Below are 20798 nucleotides of genomic sequence, written 5' to 3'. Positions count from 1 at the left end.
TGTAAAGATTCCAACATCTCCCCTTTTCTTTTGATTTAGAACATAGGTGGTCATGACCTCCCTGACTTCTCAAGGAGGTGAGAACCCCAAAAAGGTGATCACATCTTCCCTGATTGCTCAAAAAAGGAGTGAAAACACCATAAAAAGAAGATGGTCACATCTTCCCTGACATCTCAGGGAGGGAGAGGAAAATACCAAAGGAAATAGAAAATCAAATCAGAAATCAGGATCGGAGGCTTTTCCACGGAAATCCACTGAGGGGTCTGTCAGCCCCACGTTCAGGGCGCCAAAATGTGGTGATCTTCTTTTTTAAAATATAAGAGTTCTCTCTGGGAGAAAGCAGGTTTCTCGGGGAGTTTTTCTGGAGGCAGCTTTAGTTTCAGTTACAAGTAAATAATCACCCAAAATCGCAGCCAGCTGATAAAAGTTCAGATCTTTTATTGTGTCCTTCAATAGTCCGGTTAGCTCAAAGGCCTATCTCTCTGCTTGGTTCCAAGAGCTCTTGCAGCTTTGTCCTTGGCTTCTGCCTCTGCTTTCTTCAGTCTCCAGCCACACCAAGGTGGAAGATGCAATGAATCTCTCTCTTGCCTCGAAGAGAGGGCATTTGCGCTTCCTCCCAGAGTACTCCTCTCTGACCCCAGTCAGTGTTCCAGAGTGAGTTTCTCTAAGCTCTAAGAGCTTCCTCTCTATATATGATCTCCCAAAGGTCCTCTGAGAGAGAGGGATTATGGGTTATCTCCCAGAGTGCTCTCTGGCCCTAAGAACTTCAAGGGAGGTGTGAATTCTGATATCTCTTTCTAAACCCTAAAATCTCCCAAACATGTGAACTCCAATGAGTACTTAAATATTTCTTGCTTCTATGAGCTCTCTAAAGGTGTGAACACAAGCATTGTTTCTATCAGTTGTACTTAGTACCTTGTTTCAAGTTCTGGCCCAAAATATCTCCTTCTAAGATCAAATCAATCATATTGAACCATGCTAAATTAGATAATTATTGCCTCTATCAACTCTAATGGCTTAACAGTTTATAAAGATGCCAACAATATATCTTAGTGGATTCCAGTTAGATGACAGACTTAAAAAATTAAAAAAAAAAACTTTTAAAAACATAGAAGAAAATGAAACAATGTATCTCAATTATGGAAAGTTGCTTTAAAAAAGATTTGATATAGAAGGAATTCTTGGGGAGCAAGATATGTTTTTAAAACAAGTAAAGAGTATAACAAATATATAACTATTCATGATTAAAATAATTAGAAAATTATCAGATTTACCGCTAACATGATGAGTAAAAATTCCAAAGTCCATTGGTACAGGACTTTTTCTTTGTTGGTGGAAATATACCCTGACCTATGAGTATGATGAGATGGATCTGACTTCTCATTCTCAATATCAGCCTTACACTTCAAAAGTGAATAACCTACAGGAGCTGATTTCTGAATGAAGAAGTAGAAAAGGGGAAAAACCTTGGTCCTAAATCAATTATTTGTCATTAAATACAAGAGAGGAACAATAATTTCTCTTATTACTAAGCAAATTTATTTGGCTTTATTAATTTTAATAAAACTTAATATTTTAAAAAGAAAAAGATATTGTCTATGGGTATGGAACAAAATAGGATAGTTTTCATTATACTAAAATGCTTGTCAGTGTTAACATACAACTGTAACTACCAAATGTTCAAAATATATGCACAATGAATTTAGAATACCTAAATAATGTTATGCTTACCAAGAAGAGGAGGTAGTGGAGGCACTAAAGGAATCTTAATAAGATGCAAAAGATTACCACCAATAAGGGCACAATAGAAAATAATTAGCATTCCAAATAAGTTTCCACCAGGAAAAACTTCTCGGCCTGTATAGCTCCAGATTATAACACAAAACAGCACCCCAAGAACACCTGAAATAAGTCAAGAAAATAGATATTAGAAATAAATATATAATTCATATATTGTATATAATTATCCTTATAATACCCACCTCTATATAACAAAAGATTTCTTTTATGTTTAGCTATTCAGCCCATATTGAACCTGCTTTACTTCTATGGAAGCAGTTATTTCTGCTTGAATGAGTACATGTTTTCACATATCTCTGTGTCCAAAGCTTTAACAAAGGTATTCTTCCTTTGGCATTTTATTTTAATTTTTATATTTTTTCCAATAATTTTTAACATCAATTTGTTAAAATTTGAAATTCCCAGTTTTCTCCCCTCTCCCATCCTTAAGAAGGCAAAGCAATTTGATATCTACATATACAGTAAAACAAAACATTTTCACATTAATCGCTATAATAGAAAACAGACAAAAAAAGAAGAAAAAAGAGAGGAAAAGAGAAAGAGTGAAAGTAAAAACAGTATGCTTTGATCTGCATTCAGACTCTATCCATTCTTTCTTGGGAGATGTATGGAATTTTTCATCATGAATCATTTGTCTAAAACAATTGTCTTAGATCATTGTATTGCTGAGAATAACTAAATCATTCAGAATTGATCATTATTACAATATTACTATTACTGTCTACAATGTTCTGGTTCTACCCACTTCATTTTATATCAGTTCATGTAAGTTTTTTCAGGTTTCTCTGAAAGCATTTGCTCATCATTTCTTATAGCACAATAATATTCCATTATAGTCATATATACCACAACTTGTTCAGCTATTCATCAATTGATATATATTCTCCTCATTTTCCAATTCTTTGCTTCCATAAAAGAAGCTCCTGTTAATATTTTTGGACAAATAGGTCCTTTCCCATTTTTTTATTCTCTTCAGGATACTGATCTAGTAGTGATATTGCTAAGTCAAAGGGTATGTACAGTTTTATAGTCCTTTGGGCATAGATCAAAATTGTTCTCCAGAATGATTGGCTCATTTCACAACTCCAGCAAGAACATATTAAAGTCCCAATTTGTCCATATTCTCTCCAACACCTGTTATTTTTCTTTTCTTTCATATTAGCCAGTCTGATAAATATGAAATGGTAACTCAGAGTTGTTTTAATTTGCATTTGTCTAATCAATAGTGAATTTAAGCATTTTAAAAATATAACTATAGATACCTTTGATTTCTTTGTCTGAAAGCTGTTTTGTTCATATACTTATACTTGGACCATATCAATTGTAGAGTGACCCATATTCTTTTTTTAAAAAATTTAATAATAGACTTTTACTTTTAAAACACATGTAAAGACAGCTGTCAACATTCACCCCTACAAAATCTTGTGTTCCAGATTTTTTTTCCCTCACCTCCCTCTATCTTCTCCCCTAGACAGCAAGTAATCCAATATGAGTTAAACATGTGCAGTTCTTTTAAACATATTTCTACATTTATCATGCTACACAAGAAAAATCAGATCAAAAAGGGAAAAAGATGAGAAAAAAAAAGCAACCAAGCAACAAAAAGATGAAAATACTATGTTGTGATCCACATTCAGTCCCCCATGGTCTTCTTTCTGAATACAGATGGCTCGCTCCATCACAAGTCTAATGAACTGGCCTGAATCACCTCATTGTTGAAAAGAGCCACATCCATCAGAGTTGATCATCACACAATCTTTTTGCTATATACAGTGTTCACTTGGTCCTACTCACTTCACTTATCATCAGTTGAATGACCCATATTCTTATAAATTTGACTCTCATATTTGAGAAATGAAGCCATTATCAAAAAAACTTGCTCTAAATTTTCCCTCTAGTTTTTTTTTTTTTTCCCATTGGTGTGTGTTTGTGCAAAAACTTTTAAATTTAACTTTATCAAATTACCCATTTTACATCTTATAATATTCTCTGTTTCTTGTTTTGTCATAAATTCTTCCCTTATCCTTAGATTTGAAAAGTAGAGTGTTCTATGTTCCTCTAATTTGCTTATGGTATTACACTATGTCCAGCACCTACCTAGGCTGCATGGTGAATAGCATGCTGGTTCTGAAGTTATGGAGACTCATCTTTCCTGAGTTCAAATCTAGCCTCAGACATTTACTAGCTGTGTGATCCTGAACAAATCACTTAATCCTGTTTGCCTTAGTTCCTCATCTGTCAAATGAGTTGGAGATGGAACTGGCAAACCACTCTAGTGTCTTTGCCAAGAAAAGCTCAAATGAAGTCAGAACTCTCTGAACAATAGTCAGAAGTCAGAACTATTGAACAATAGCAAATCATCATTTATGTCTAAATCATGAGCCCATTTTGATTTTATCATGATATACAATGTGAGATGGTAGTCTACACCTAGCTTCTGCCAAATTGCTTTTCAGTTTTCCCAGCAATTTTTGTCTAATAATGAGTTTTTATCCCAAAAGCTTGGATCATTGAGTTTACCAAACACTAGATTACCATGCTCATTTACTACTGTGTATTATTTTGTATCTAATCTATTCCACTGATCTACTACTCTATTTCTTAGCCAGTTCCTGCTTTTCTTTGCCATTAAAAAAAGCCAGACATGTAAATATTGAATAAATTAAATCTTAAAATGTGATGTTTTTCAATTTTTTGATCATAAAACATTGTTAATTGTATTATCTGTTTTAAAGAAAGCTTGTAACAATTGAAAGATTATTGTTTATGAGAGAATTCCCACCATCCTCAGATAGCTGTTCTCATTCCTCACCACATTAACTCTCCTCTGTATTTATATTGTACTCATTATTAGTGAAAAGCATGAGGAGGAAAAAAATCTTAAAAGTGTTTTGGGCATATTCAGAGCATTTCCTCTGCCAAGTATTCACATTATACAACAGAATTCAGAATAGGTTTGAAGTTCCCTGAGCTTTTCATTGATGGGTTCATTTCCACTGTGGGTTCAAAAAGTTACAGTGGGTGATAGGAGCTCACTTCCCTAAAATATCCTTCACAATTTTTCCAAACCTACGCAACCATTGAGTTTTGCACCTCTTAGAATCAAATTAATCCAAGGCAGTGATTCCCATTTAATGGTGTGCAAACCACTTGGGGGTTTACAACAATGGTTCAAGGGGCTCACATTAAAAACTCTTGTGTGGGACCCAAAGCTTTAAATAACCATCCAATTACATGACAAATATATTTTCCCATTTTAACTTTTTGGTTTGCTTCCATAGCAATTCAAAACTTCAATGACCATTATCCATGATGATTTCTGTCCTTGTGCAACAATTACATCTAAGTGCTTACTTCTATGTTTAATGTATTCTTGCCATTTCTTAACCAGTGATTAAACTGTTTCCAAATGACAATGTTCAACATCTGAATATAATGATTCTCAAGAAATGGACAGATAAACACACAAACCCGCATCTGTATACAGTATGCTACACCAAAGTATTTTTCTCTTTACCCTTGATTATTCTGTCATTATCAACTCATTAACTAGGTAATCATGTGATCCATCAAGAAGGTTTACATTCTTTCAAAGCAGATTTGGGCTTTTGAAAATCTTGATGTTGTGGCATGTACATTAAATGTTATATTCAAAACCATCATGGACCAATGCAAACTGCAAGCACAAGCTTTTTCATATTGCCTCTTGTAGTACTAAGGGTGTTTATTTATTCTCTACTTAAATTCTTTTTCTTCTATTTGGTGGATTTTCAAATAAATTAGTTGGCAATACTAGTTGTTTATTTAGTAGAGTTTTTGTGAGTATGTGAGAAAAGCAGATTCTACTTTGCAACAAAAATTTTAGGCTTCATTCCAAAACATTAGCTAAAAAAGAACCTCACCATGCAACAATACAACTTGTTTTATACAGTTAAGTCATAATCTGTTTCATAAACAGATTTTATAAATCCCCCCTCAAAATATTCAATTTACTAGAACAAAAACTTAGTACTTTCTATGTGCAAAGCCCTAAACCAGTTGCTTGTGATACAAACTTAAAAATAACAGTCTTTCCCTCAAAATACTGGGTACTTCCATTCTACAGAGAAATAATTAACATAAACTAGGCTGGATTAGGAAAGTTCCAATATCACCTGATATGAAATTCTATAATGTATACTATTGTTATAAAAACTGAAGAAACTCAAATCTGAAATTTAAGGCCATTTTTGGAGGCAAATGATGAAACAGAGAAGAACTATGATTTCCCAAGTCACTTGGTACTCAAGCAAGCTGTACTCAATTTGGGGCTCTCATATCTCACAGGCTCATTCTTTGCTTTTTCCTTTGTTCTTTGTTCCAAAGTGCAACAAACTATCATGAAAGAAAATTTCTATATTCCCTCTCTCAGTCTTCAGAGAAAGCACTGGAAAAATTAACAATAGTTTGTGTCATATGCTTAGATATGAACTGGAGAGGAGAGCTCAATGATAACTCTTCCTGAATCCTATATCCCTTCTAGGAGAAGAGCAAGAAGATTTTGGATTCTCTAGATAGTAGAATCCTGAAATCCTGACTTTTAGAAGAGAAAACAGATTTCCTAGCTGGCATCAGCTTTGAAAATTATCTTGTGGATAACCCCAAATTCAAGAATTTTGGTGTTCAAGGATCTGGACACAGAGCTTTTGAGAGAGATTGCCTGATTCAGCTTGCTCCTTGGAGAAAGGGAAGGATAGATCTAGAAAAACTGGTGAGAAGCAGTGAGTTTCAATAAACACCAAAATAAATTTACCTTCAGAAGTCTAGATCACCAATTAGCATTATAAAGCTTGGGGAAATGATCTAGTACTCTATGAGAAAGGGACACATTGCCATGATAGAAGTTTGCTTTAACAGTAGCCCCAATACAATTCCTTTTGTGAGATTGGAGAAGAGAAGCTGATGGTGAATTTGAGTATTTAAAGTTTCTTCATTTGTACAGTGGCTCTTGTGAGCCTTTAGCAACTTAAGTACATTGAATGGGATGAAATACAAAATGTTTTATATTCAACAATTATATTGCATGTTGAATTACTTATGATGAATTTGGGTGTCCTGCCAGTCACATTTGGTTTTTTGTTTTGTTTTGTTTTTTGATTAAAACTATTTATTTTCAAAATATATGCATAGATAATTTTCAATATTCACCTTTGCAAAGCCTTGTTTTCCAATTTTTTTCTTCCCTTCCCATCTCTTCCTCTTCGCTATAAGGCAAGTAACCCAATATATGTTAAAAATGTGCAATTCTTCTATACATATTTCCACAATTACCATGGTGCACAAGAAAAATCAGATCAAAAAGGGAAAAAAATGAGAAAGAAAACAAAATGCAAGCAAACAATATTGAAAAAAAAGGTGAAAATACTATGTTGTGATCTACACTCAGTCCCCACAGCTCTCTTTGGGTGCAGATGGTTCTCGTGATCACAAGATCATTGGAACTGGCCTCAATCATCTCATTGCTGAAAAGAGCCATGTCCATCAGAATTGATCATTGTATAATCTTGCTGTTGCCATGTAGAATGATGTCCTGGTTCTGCTCATTTCACTTAGCATTAATATGAATCATGTAAGTCTCTTCTGGCCTCCCTGAAATTGTCCTGCTAATTCTTATAGAACAATAATATTCCATAACATTCATATACCAAAACTTATTCATTCTTCAGTTGATGGGCAGCCACCCACTTTCCAATTTCTTGCCACTACACAAAGGGCTGCTACAAACATATTTGTACAAGTAGGTCCTTTTCCCTTTTTTAATGATCTCTTTGGGATATGGACCTAGGAGAGACACTGTTGAAGCACAGTTTGATAGCCTTTTGGTCATAGTTCCAAACTGCTCTCCAGAATGGTTTGGATCAGTTCAGATCAGTTCACAACTCCACTAACAATGTGTTAAGTGTCCCAATTTTTCCACATCCCCTCCAGCATTCATCATTATCTTTTCCTATTATTTTAGCCAAAATGAGAGGTATGTAGTGGAACTTTAGAGTTGTTTTAATTTGCATTTCTTTGATCAATAATGATTTAGAGCATTTTTTCATATGACACTAAATGGTTTTAATTTTTTATCTGAAAATTGTCTGTTCATATCTTTTGGCCAATCACATTTTTGTTTCTAGACATGAGCCAGTTTTATTGTGGACACTTTTCTAGATCAACCTGAGGACAATGAATCAAGAACCTTCCTGGTTTCAAGTTTCAACTAAAATCCCACCTTCTGTAGAAAGTCCTCCTTCTCAAATCCCCCTTGATTTCTAGTGTCTTCCCTATGTTAGTTCTCTCCTTTTACTGTGTAAATAGTTTGTTTTGTATGTATTTGTTTTTATGTTGCTTTTTGATTCTTTTTGTATCTCCAGAGCTTAGCATAGAGTTGGTTTATAGTAGGTTTGATTGATTGATTAAATTGATCTTTCAAGTGAAGATTCTAGAATGGGATCCAGTGGTGTGTGTGAGAGCTCAGAGTCCTTAGGGGCAAATGGTGTAGATAACTAGTACTGGATTTTTCAGGAGAGCTCTACCATCTATTGTTGTTGAGATGTTTTCTGTAGGGTTTGATTCTTTTTAAGTTTCTTGGCTACTAAAGTGGTTTTTGTCATTTCCTTCTTCAGCTCTACTTAGGAATACTCCACTGTTCCCTGGGTCTTTGACCCTGATGCTCACAGTTGGCTGGAAGTCCATGCTCTGGGGAGGGTGATGTCTAGGGAAGTAGGGTGTAGGCAAGAGAAGTAGAAAAATTTGAAACACAAGGTTTTGCGAGGGTAAATGTTGAAAACTATCTTTGTATATATTTGAAAATAAAAAGCTATTATTTTAAAAAAATTAAAATGATTGCATGCATAATCTATATCAGGTTGCTTGATGTCTTGGGGAAAGGGAAGGGAGGAAGGGAGAAAAAAATGGAATTCAGAATCTTACAAATCTTACTAAAATCTTACAAAATTTTACACATTTTGGGGCATGGCTACGGCATATATAGATTTGGCTTGCTTAACTATGTTTATTTGTTATAAGAGTGTTTTTTCCCTCCTTTCTATTGATTTTTAAATTAGGAGCAGGAGAAGGTTAGCAATTGTGATGCCAAGAAAAGAAAGAAAGAGAGCCATAGAAAAACATACACACAGAGAACATAGAAAAGGATGGCAGAATGGAGCTTAGAAAGAAACCCAGAGAAGTAAGACAGTTCTAGAAGTTATATGTGGAATTATTAGATACTTAGTAAACAAAATTATTAAATGTATGAAATAAATATTCATGGTTTCATATAGAATTCTTTTTTTTTTTTTTTGTATCTTGGTACATATAAGCAAGATGCTCTTTTTGGGGTGTTTAAATTGTTTTTTTTTTAATTGAATAAGATGTCAAAAGTACATTTGAATAGAAAATACCATGTAGAATTACAAAACTTGACTTCCAGTTCCAAGGGACCTTAGCATCTATCTAATCCAAATAACTTCTAAGCCTAAAGAAAAAAAATCAACATGAAACTAATGAAGAGTTAAATATGAATCTACAAGAGATAAGTACTTGTTTATTTCAACATCTTTTACAATAATGCAAAAGTAATACTACTATCTCAACTGGTTGGGGGAAATGTTTTAAACATTTATTCATAAGTCCCAAACATATCATAGGATCTGAAAAATCATGAGTGAATGAGGCAACAACTTTGTGATAGCTTTTTAAACTAATCTATTTAAACTTTGGTTTTTTAATCTGTAGGATTAGGATAATAACAAAAAAAATGTTGTGAGTAAAATTCTTTGTAATCCTTAAAGCACCACACAAAAGTGAGTTGTTAGTATTCTGCCTAGAATTTCCCTGTGCCCTTTTAACTTAACTTTACATACCATTTGTTATTATTTTGTTGACTTTCCCCATAGGTGGATTTATTCGAAATTTCTTAGTTTTCTTTGATTCTTCCAAAAGGATGGTTTCTTCAACTTTTTCATCTCCAAAGTTCTAAAACAAATAACAAAATCTTATCAGAAGCATTCTTCCCCTCCCCCCCCAAGGCAATTAGGTTTGTGACTTGCCCAGGGTCACACAGCTAGGAAATGTTAAGTGTCTGAGACCAGATTTGAACTCAGGTTCTCCCAAATTCAGGGCTGGTACTCTGTCCATTTGCACCACCTACCTGGCCCCAGAAGCATTCTTTTGATAAATGTTTTCTGAACTGAGTAAAACGTAGATAAAAAAATTAATTTCTTATGATATACACAATACATTCATTTTTAATATATGAGTCATGTTGACAAAGAAAAATCAGACCAAAGGTAAAAAAAAAAAAAAAATACCACAAGAAAAAAAAAAAAAAACAGAAGAAAAAAAGGTGAAAATATATGCTTCTATTTGCATTCATTTTCCATAGTTCTCTCTCTGGATGCAGATGGCATTTTCTATCCAAATTTTATTGGAATGAACCTTGGATCATGAATTACTGAGAAAAGCCAAATCTATTATAGTTGGTTATGTGTGATAACAAATTTCTTGTTGTGTTCAATGTTTTCCTGGTTTTGCTTACTTCACTCAGTATTAATTCCGTGCCCCATTTTAAATATTGGACATTTTAGATTTTTAATGGAAGGAACCCCCTCCCAGATTACTGATATTATACTCACTATAATAGCTGTTGTTTAAAAAAAATTTTTTGTTGGTATCTTTAATTTTAACATTCACTTCTATTCTTTAATACTTGTCCAACCCCACTCTCAGAGAGCTATCCTTTGTAACAAAGAATAAAAAGAAAGGAAAAAAAAACAATTCCACAAAACTAACCAATGCTTCCAAAAAGTGTGCCGTTATACATGGTGTCCCACATTCATAGTTCCCATCTTTGAAAAAAAAAAAGGCAGGAAGTGCCTTTCAGATTTCTGGGTAATGTTAGCTACTCTATTTTTAAATTTTAATTTTTAAATTAAGAAAATCAACAAACACACATTTCAATATGCAAAGAAGAAGAAAAAACTATATGAAACTGAACTTCTTTTATGTTCAGTAAGAATACTTTTGTAAAAGAATGTAAATGTATATTTAATTTAACAAATCAATAAAACCCTCTGTGTTCTCTTTTGAACCTCCTTTCAAGGCTAGTTATTCTTATAATATTCTATAGTTAAAAGTTAAAAAAGGACTTTACAGGATATGAACAGACAGTTTTCAGATGATGAAATTGAAACTATTTCTACTCATATGAAAAGGTGTTCCAATCCTTGATCAGGGAAGTGCAAATTAGGACAACTCTGAGATACCACAACACACCTGTCAGATTGGCTAAGATGACAGGAAAAGATAATGATGAATGTTGGAGAGGATATGGGAAAATTGGGACACTGGTGCATTGTTGGTGGAGTTGTGAATGGATCCAACCATTCTGGACAGAAATTTGGAACTATACTCAAAAAGTTATCAAACTGTGCATACCCTTTGATCCAGAAGTGTTACTACTGGGCTTATATCCCAAAGAGATCTTAAAGAAGGGAAAGGGACCTGTATGATACAAAAATGTTTGTGGCAGCCCTTTTCATAGTGGCTAGAAACTGGAAATTGAATGGATGTCCATCAATTAGAGAATAGCTGAGTAAATTATGGTATATGAATGTTATGGAATATTATTGTTCTGTAAGAAATGACCAGCAGGATGAATACAGAGGGGCTTGAAGAGACTTACATGAACTGATGCTAAGTGAAATGAGCAGAACCAGGAGATCATTATACACTTCAACAACAATACTATATGAGGAACAATTCTGATGGAAGTGGATATCTTCGATAATGAGAGGATCCAATTCAATTCCAATTGATCAGTGATGAACAGAACCAGCTACACACAGCGAAAGAACACTGGGAAATGAGTTTGGACCACAACATAGCATTTACACTTTTTCCATTGTTGTTTGCATTTTTGTTTTTCTTCCCAGGTTATACCATTCTAAATCCAATTTTTCTAGTACAACAAGAGAACTGTATAAATATGTACACATATTATATTTAAGATATACTTTAACATGTTTAACATGTATGAGACTTCCTGGCATCTAGGGAAGGGGGTGAAGGGAAGGAAGGAAAAATTGGATCAGAAGTGTTTGCAAGGGTCAATGTTGAAAAATTACGGATGCATTTGTTCTGTCAATAAAAAGCTATTTTTAAAAAAAAGAACAAGAAAAAAGATATACATAGGAAGGAAGTAATATGTATTTTCCAGCTTTAAGACATAATTAAACCTCACAGATTAAAAAAAAAAAAGGACTTTACAGATTATCAAATCCAATTTTACAGATGAGGAACCAGACACACTGAGAGGGTATCAATTGCACAGAATCACATAGTAGGCAATAGAGCTGGGATTTTAACCCAAGTCCTTTCACTCTAGTTTGATTCAATAAATATTTGCTAAATATTTTAATTGTCCTAGGTAGGGGGATACAGAGACAAAAAATGAAACCAAACCTATTTGGAAGGAATTTTCAAATTATTTGGGACAGTTTATATTCTAAAAACATTATTGTGGGGGCAGTTAGGTGGCACAGTGGATAGAGCACCAGTCATGGACTCAGGAGGATCTGACCTCAAATCTGGACTCAGATACTTAACACTTCCTAGTTAGGTGACCTTGGACAAGTCATTTAACCCGAATTGCCTTAGCAAAAACAAAAACAATGTGCCCTGGGATCTCATGACCTAGGTCATGTGGTAAAAGTATTTGCGTACAATCCATGGGCACACAGTCTAGATGTTATTGCCTTGGAAAGATTAGAAAGTCATCATTGGAAATTTGGTCATCAAGAAATAAGGTTATCAGCCTTGTTTCACTTATACCACACTATTCACTCATCTCTAAGCCAGTGGGTTAGTCCTCATAAATGCCTCCTCTTTAAGTTTTACCTACACCTATTTTGATCTTGTAATCAATTTGTTCTACCCTTCCCCTTGAAGCATCTCTATATGATGACGGTCAATTTCTGCTCAATCCTCCAAAGCCTTGCTCATACTCGAACAACCAACCACTAAGAAATCTGATTATATGAAAATAGGAAAATGAAATGAAATATGAATGAACTTTTTGTCTGAAGACTGAAATAGTTTTATAAAATATGATCAACTTTACCTGAGTAGCTGCTTGGGGGTCTTCACTTTTGGATTCCATGATGTATTTGCTAGGAAGATTTAAAAGAAAAAGAAAACTTTTTTAAAGAGAGACTAAAAATATATTCAACATCAATTTAGGATTCCTTTGCTTTCAGATGTTTTCTTTTTAATTAGTTTGGGGTCACACACCTAAGTTCAAATTCTAGACTTACCATTTTCTCCCTTTATGATTTTTAAAAAGTAATTTACCCTTTCTTGGACTCACTTTCCTTATCTAGAAATGGAGAGATTGGAGAAGAGAAGATATAAGTGACCTCCTAACTCTAACACTATGTGTCTTATAGTTTCTCCCTTTAAACTGCAACAATGAACAAACAATTTTCATTTTTGTCTGACCATTTCTCAATATCTCTTGGTAATTCTTCATCTATCTCTTTCTTGGATACATGGATATAATATCTCTATGTAGAAGATTCCCAAGTCTATATATTCAACTTTAAGTCTTTTTTTCTAATATATTTATATTTCATTAAATATTTCCCAATTACATAAAAAACATTTTTGACACTCATTTTAAAAAATTTTTGATTTCTAAATTCTCACCCTTCCTCCTGCACTTCCTTCACCCCTTGAAAAAGCAAGCAATGTGATATTAATTATACATATAGAGTCATATAAAACATATTTCCATATTGGTCATGCTGCAAAAAAAAAAAAAAAAAAACACAAGAAAAATAAAGCAAAAAAATATATAGTTTAATTTACACTCAGAACTGACACATCAATTCTCTCTCTGGAGGTGGCCAACTCTAATGTTTGTTGATTGACTGAATCTTTTACCTGAATTCAATTCCCACATGTCTATCTGCCTGCTAGACTTCTACCTACATATTCTAACAGTAATACCTCAAATTTAATATCCAAAAAATTTGTTCATTCAACATATGACCAAAGCCTGGATTTCTTTTCTATTTTCCCCACTCCCAACCCAAACCTGCTCCTCCTCCAAACTTTCGGATTTCTGTTCCAAGACATTTAGGGTCAAACTTGACATTCATCTCTTTTTTATCTTTTTTTCTCTATCATCCCATCACCATATCTGGTTGCTAAGTCCTGTTGATTTTACCCTTATAATATCTCTCATATCTGTCCCCTTCTTTGCATCACCTGGCCAACCACCATAGTTTATTCAGATCCTCATCTCTTGCTTAGACTGTTGTAATAGGCTCGTATTTGGTCTTATTATTTTCAGTCTCTTTCCTCTCCAAACCACTTTTCCTTGCATAGTTACCAAAATAATGTTGCTAAATCATGAGTCTAAGATCACTCCCCAGCTCACAGACCTTCTGTGGAAGGTTTCTACTTCCCAACTACCTCTAAAAAATATTGAAATGATTATTTCATATTAATCATATTAATAACAGTTATTGCATTAGGATTAAAGGATTTTCCACTTCCTCATCCCAAAATTTTTGGAAAACAGAACTGGTGAATTCCTGTTCATTATGTTGGCCACAGAAAACTGGGTTAAAAGTAGATTCTCTCTTTGATATATATACTGATAAGTCTCTTTGACCAAAACAAGGGTGATCATTAGTACCTCCAAAATACTCATTAGAATGAGCCCTTATCTCATTTAAATATCCATTTTCTCATGAATTATCAACCAATTAGAATTGATTGCCACTCTGAAGAACACTCACTCTTCTGAGGGCATATAAACTGTGATTCCATGGCCATGAAGGATCTTTGGAATTTGATTTTATTGATAACATGCTAATATTATAAATAAAATGATTACTCAGAAACTATGTCTTTTAAACTTTTTCAGTATCATAATATAAACTTCTTACCCTGACATTTGAGGTAGCCTACCTTTCTAAAGGCCTATTTCATATAGCTTCTTTTCATGCATAGTTTCAGAAAGGTAGACTATTCACTGATCTCCAACTCAACATTTCACCCTTGGGCCTCCTTCCATTCAGGAAGACCATCTCATAGTTGGAGTGAACTTTATCAACTCTATTTTTCATAATCTTTAGCTTTCTCTGAGACTTAGGGAACCACACCTCTTTTGTGCAGCAATCCTTGATCATCTTCTGCTGAAATTGTTCTCTTCATCATCAGATATTTGGGGCTCTTCTCCTCATCCCACCCCCAATTATTCTTACCTTGTGTTATATTGATCCAGTATAACATTATTCCTGGAGGGACAGGATGATTTTTTTAAAAATTGTGTTATATTTCTACCTTCTAGCATAACACCTTGTACATGGTTGTTAATTATTATTAGTTGAATTTTAATTTGAGGCTTTTTCAACAAAAGAAAAATTCAATTATTGCATAGCATCTCACCTAATAAATTACAGTTGACTGAATGAGTCTGCTGTAGTAGAAAGAATTTCATAGGAGGAACTAAGATCCATCTGTTTACATGTAGAATCCATTTACAAGAGTTTCATTTCAGTGAACTGTCTGGGACATAAAAATTGTTATTCATTGTCATGTCAGGGTACATATGTCATAAAAGGCTGTATATGTATAAGGAGATGTAATCCTGCCTGGGGAAGTTATAGTGAGGTCAGTTTCAGGTAATCATTCTGGGATAAGTTGCACACAAGCTTCAAGATCAGAAAAATCCGTAAGTCAGAACCAGGTTTGAGTTCCCAACCTGGTTAATTGCCTAGGTATAAGCAGAGCAACTGGGGTCAGGCAAACAGAACCTCCTAGGATCACAGATTTAGAGCTGGAATAGACTTTTAAATCTGACACCCTCAGCTAACATACAAGGAAACAGAAACTCAGAGATGTTGGCAGAAATTTAGGAACCAAGCAATCTGAAAGGGACAAGGTAAGAGCAAAAATTAACAACAGGGATCAGTAATCTCGAAAGAAAAAGGGATTACCTGGATTTTGTATAACAGATGTTAGCAGCAAAACAGAGTTTAGGAACTGAGTCAAAAACTATTTTTGACCTCAGTATGTGGGAAGTCACCCCGATTAGAAGTAACTGGCAATAACCCTGAAATTCTTATTGTTTTGTACCTTTTCCTTTGTGATGGTTCACTTCCTCACTATCTGGCTTCTGAGGCTCTCCTAATCCCTTGATAGATGTTCAGCTTGCTCATTTACCTTCCTAGTCCTGGTCCCCAACTGGTCCTGACATTGTAGTTCATAGTGGGCTTTTCCCTAGGTTTTTTATTGATAAAGTAGCAACAAAAGGCACTTCAGAACTGTGCTAGTACAACCAGATCTTTCATCAGCTCTTTCCCTGCTGATCATTCTGACAAGAACAGCTCTGCAGTTCTTTCTTATGACCTATAGACTCAGGTAAGCAATATTCTGACCCAGAATCTCTGCTCTACCACAACTTCTGAAATATTTTGCTCTTGAAGCATGAGCCCAAGAAGATATGTTCTCTGAAAATACTGCTGAATCACACAAAGAAGTGAATTCTATCTTCTATTCAGAAGTGCTTCTAAATGCTATAGGCCTACAGGTCCTTGATCTGAGCAGTTCTACAAATATTTCTATAGAGCAGTGTTCTCTAAAGCTATTTTGATCATACACCCCATCAATAAAAGTATCTTGAGCAAGCCTCCCTACATATTCACTTTTTTATTATTATAGTTTAGTCTTTTCAGGCATATCTGACTCTTTGTGACCCCATTGGGGTTTTCTGGCAAAGATACTAGTAGTTTGCCATTCCCTTCTCCAGAACCCTTAACAGTGAATAAACTGAGGCTAGAATATTAAATTGTGACTTGCCCAGGATCACACAGCTAGTAAGTGTGTGACACTGAATTTGAAATGAGGTCTTCCTGACTCATGGCTCAGTACTTGCTGCTCTCTACTATGCCCTAGCTGCTCTGTCTGTCTCTGTCTCTGTCCGTCTCTATATATTTGCTTATTTATACATTTTATAATGCACTACTATGCTAATAATTATGTATCTTAAATAAATTAATACTTCTAAAATAAAAATTAAGAGATAAAAAGATAAAAAATGAAATATTTGATTCTAAAGTTATTAGGGTATGACTGGAGTTTGCTGAAGAGTGACCTAGTCTGATTTTCAGGGTTGAGGAACTGGGATGGGAGGTTACTCACTTGCCATTTGTATCAGACCACAGATTCTAACTGCTAAGGGACATCTGAGGAAGCAATTATGGGAAAGAAACAAAGAAAATGATGATGTGTTGAGGATATTGGAGGAAATAGGCAACTGTCCCCAGGGGTCCACACTCAGGACAATCACAAAGGAAGCCAGTCATGGGAGGAAATAGTGTAGTTGTGTTGGAAATAAGCCCACAAGTGGTGGGGAAAAAGAAAAGAGATTTACTATCATACAATCCTTTCAGTCAAACCATGGATGGACTCCTTGAATTCATTCCATAGCTCCTTCCTTTAGAAACTGTTGCTATGGAGAAGTCTACCACATACTTCTATCTGAATTTGCTTGACTTACATAAAGATAAGAGGCTGGGTAAAGAATCACAAGCTTCAGGAATAGTCTTAGGTTTTATTGGTTATCTGCATACATAAGGAAGTGAACAAAGCATTTCCTGAGCAATCACCTTCAATCTCAGTTTTGCAAAACGTGTTTCCTTTTTCCTTGCTGGCTTAACATCCTGAAAATTCTCTTCGCTGTGCATGAGAGCCAGTGCTTCCCTGAATCCACGAGGCTTTGTTTTAATAGCTTGTTTGAATTTTTAATAACTTGTTCAAGATATTTTTATTGATGGGGTGTATGATCAAAATAGCTTTAGAGAACACTGCTGTAGAGAAATATTTGTAGAACTGCTCAGATCAAGGACCTGAAGGCCTATTGTATTTAAAAGCACTTCTGAATAGAAGATAGAATTCACTTCTTTGTGTGATTCAATATATATATAGTCGTTATAATTTTAAATAAAATATTTTTCTGCCTTAAAAAATGTACTCAGCACATTAAATATTGTTCAATACAGAGCAGGCTGGGGAAAATGTACAGGTTTTAAGGTGAGCAAAGAATTGTGGAGGAGGGTAGGTACAGTGGAAATTGAGACCACCTCCATATAGGAATTTGACTTTTCTCCAGCTATCCGGGAGATTACTCTCCTTAAAATTCCAAAAAAACCCTCCCAAGAAGCTCTTTTCTTTCTTAATCAAACCATATCCTTCCATCCCATCCCACCCAAAAAGGAAGAAATGCAAACCAAAATATTCAATACAAACAACTAGGGCTCAGTTCTGTATCAAGGAGAATCCTCCTGAAAACTGGACTTATTCATCCTGTGAATCTTTTAAGAAAGCATATTTATGCCAAACATCCCATTTTCCTCATGTCCTAGAATGTTTTCTGAATTATCAATCTCTCATACAAATCTGGCCTCAGAGACTTACTAGCTGTGTGAGTGAGCAAGTCACTAGTGTGCAAATCACTTAACTCTATTTGCATCAGTTACTATCTCTTAAACGTGCTGGAGAAGAAAATGGCAAACCACTCCAATATCTTTGCCAAGAAAACCCATAGGGTCATGAAGAATAGAATACAACTGAAATGATTGAACAACAACAATCAGGTAATCTCACTTCAAAATCCAGTTTCTTTCCACTCCTTTCATTTCTTTGTTAGAAAAATATAAAAATATATGCTGAAAAACCATTCAATAAAATTACCACTTGAAAATGTTGTAAAAATTTTTTCTTTCAAATTAATGTTTTATTCATTTTTATCCTGTGTTCTTTTATCTTCATTAGTTTTGTTCTTTTCTTTGTGATCTTCCTAGGCTATCTCCATTTTCAATTTTATCAACATTCTACTAGCAAAAAATAATTGATTACTATCTTTGGAAATTGTCCTAAAAGATTATACCATTGTTTATACTTAAAGAATATCTAATAACTGCAATTTTGCAATCTATTTTTAATAATAGGTTTATATTTTCAAAATATATGCAAAGATAGTTTTTAACATTCACCTTTGCAAAACCTTGTGTTCCAAATTTTTCTCCTTTTCTTCCCCTGTCCTTCTCTCCTAGATAGCAAGTAATCCAATATATGTTAAACGTGCAATTCTTCTATATATATTTCCACATTTATCATGCTACACACACCACAACACACACACACCCACACACACACACACACACACACACATACAAACATCAAAAAGAAAAAAATTTAGAAAGAAAAAAAGCAAGAAAACAACAACAAATAAGGTGAAAATATTATGTTGTGATCCACATTCAGTCCCCACAATTCACTTTCTGGAGTCAGATGGCTCTCTCCATCTAATTGGAATTGTATATTGGAATTGCCCCGAATCACCTCACTGGTGAAAAGAGCTGGGTCCATCCCAGTTGATCATCACATAATCTTGTTGCTGCTATGTACAATGTTCTCTGAGGTCTACTCACTTCACTCAGCATCAGTTTAGTTAAGTCTCTTTGGGCCTTTCTGGAATCTTCCTGCTAATCGTTTCTTATAGAGCAATATATTCCGTAACATTTGTATACTATAATTATTCAGCTATTCCTCAACTGATGGCATCCATTCAGTTTCTAGTTCCTTACCACTACAAAAAGGTCTGCTACAAACATTGTTTGCACATATGGGTCCTTTTTAATTTTTTATGATCTCTTTGAGATACAGACCCAATAAATACACTGCTGGATCATGGTTTGATAGCCCTTTGGGTATCGTTCCAAATTGCTCTCCAGAATGTATGAATCAGTTCACAACTCCACCAACAATGTATTAGTGTCCCACAATAGTTTCCCACATCCCCTCCAAAATTTATCATCTTTTCCTGCCATTTTAGCCAATCTGACATACCAACTCTAATACCTCAGAGATTTTTTCAATCTATTTTGGAACTAGGTCTTAATCCTTAACCAACATATCTTTTGATTAACATGATTATGGGAGTATGAAAAATCTTCCCATACTCAAAATAAATTTCTGACCCAGTGTATGAGTTTTCCTTCCAACATTATATACCTCATTTTCTCCTAACACTATGAAGATATCCTTGGAATAGGATATTGGTTAGCTTCCATTTTATCACATGATCAGCCCATTTTCTTTCTTTCTCTCATGCATTTCTTTATTTTTATTTTTTAAATTAAATTTTATGTAAAAATTTTTCATAATAGCTTTTTATTTTTCCAAATATGCAAAAGTAGTTTTCAACATTTATCTTTGCAAAATCTTGTATTCCAAATTTTTCTCCTTCTCTCCTCTTCTCTTCCTCCAGTAGACAGCAAGCAATCCAATATAGTTTAGACATGTGCAATTCTTCTAAACATATTTTCATATTTGTCATCATGTATTTCTTTGATAACTCTCTTTACCCCACTTCCCTTTCAGAATTCCTAGTTTATTGCATTTTATATCATTACGCTCTCTCATGTCCAACATGAGCTCTTCCTTTGCTCTTTCACCAATTCTCAAATTCATTTCTTTAGAGATTTTAATGTTCCATAACTCAGTCAAAGCAACATTATATAAATGATGGTATTAAAAAGAGAGGCATTTATGTTATGGCAGAACTTGAGGGTCATTAAATTTCTACAAAATGATCCAATCCATTCTCTTTCTCTTGTTCAATTCTGGGCCTTACTTTTCTCCTTGCAGTATTTGTCCAAAATGTGGATAAAGACTGCAGATTTTCCATTCAACTTCATGGCATCACTTTATCATAGGCATTCTTTAATTATTTGGATTTTCCTATGTATATATTAAGACCAAACTCTGTAGAGTACAGGTTCTTAATCTGGGACCAATAGATCCCAAGACCTCTGTGAATAGATTTTAGGAGGTCTTTAGGAAGTCTATGAACTTAGATGGGAAAATTACATCTTTATTCTCAAAATTATACTCATAAC

At 34.3% G+C, this 20798-nt stretch overlaps 1 protein-coding gene across 3 annotated transcripts in view; it reads right to left on the bottom strand.

Moving 5' to 3' along the window:
* The window catches only part of SLC9B1 (solute carrier family 9 member B1), a 67545-nt gene that overhangs the window by 44631 nt on the left and 2116 nt on the right, over positions 1-20798 (bottom strand). The window contains exons 1-4 of one of the 3 annotated variants that reach the window (XM_031943356.1): positions 15283-15414; positions 12947-12995; positions 9690-9801; positions 1732-1902 (exon numbers count right to left, since the gene is read on the bottom strand). In XM_031943356.1, coding sequence (XP_031799216.1) covers positions 1732-1902; positions 9690-9801; positions 12947-12985 — 322 coding nt within the window. In that variant the 5' untranslated portion in view covers positions 12986-12995; positions 15283-15414. Of the gene's footprint in view, positions 1-1731; positions 1903-6987; positions 7044-9689; positions 9802-12946; positions 12996-15282; positions 15415-20798 lie in introns of those variants that run through there. The other 2 variants (XM_031943357.1, XM_031943359.1) reach the window with 2 other exon arrangements.

This window comes from Sarcophilus harrisii, chromosome 6, assembly GCF_902635505.1.
Source record: "Sarcophilus harrisii chromosome 6, mSarHar1.11, whole genome shotgun sequence".
In the NCBI taxonomy this organism is placed as follows: domain Eukaryota; kingdom Metazoa; phylum Chordata; class Mammalia; order Dasyuromorphia; family Dasyuridae; genus Sarcophilus; species Sarcophilus harrisii.
Note: the sequence above shows the minus strand (reverse complement) of the source record. Positions and strands in the feature narration are given on the sequence as shown.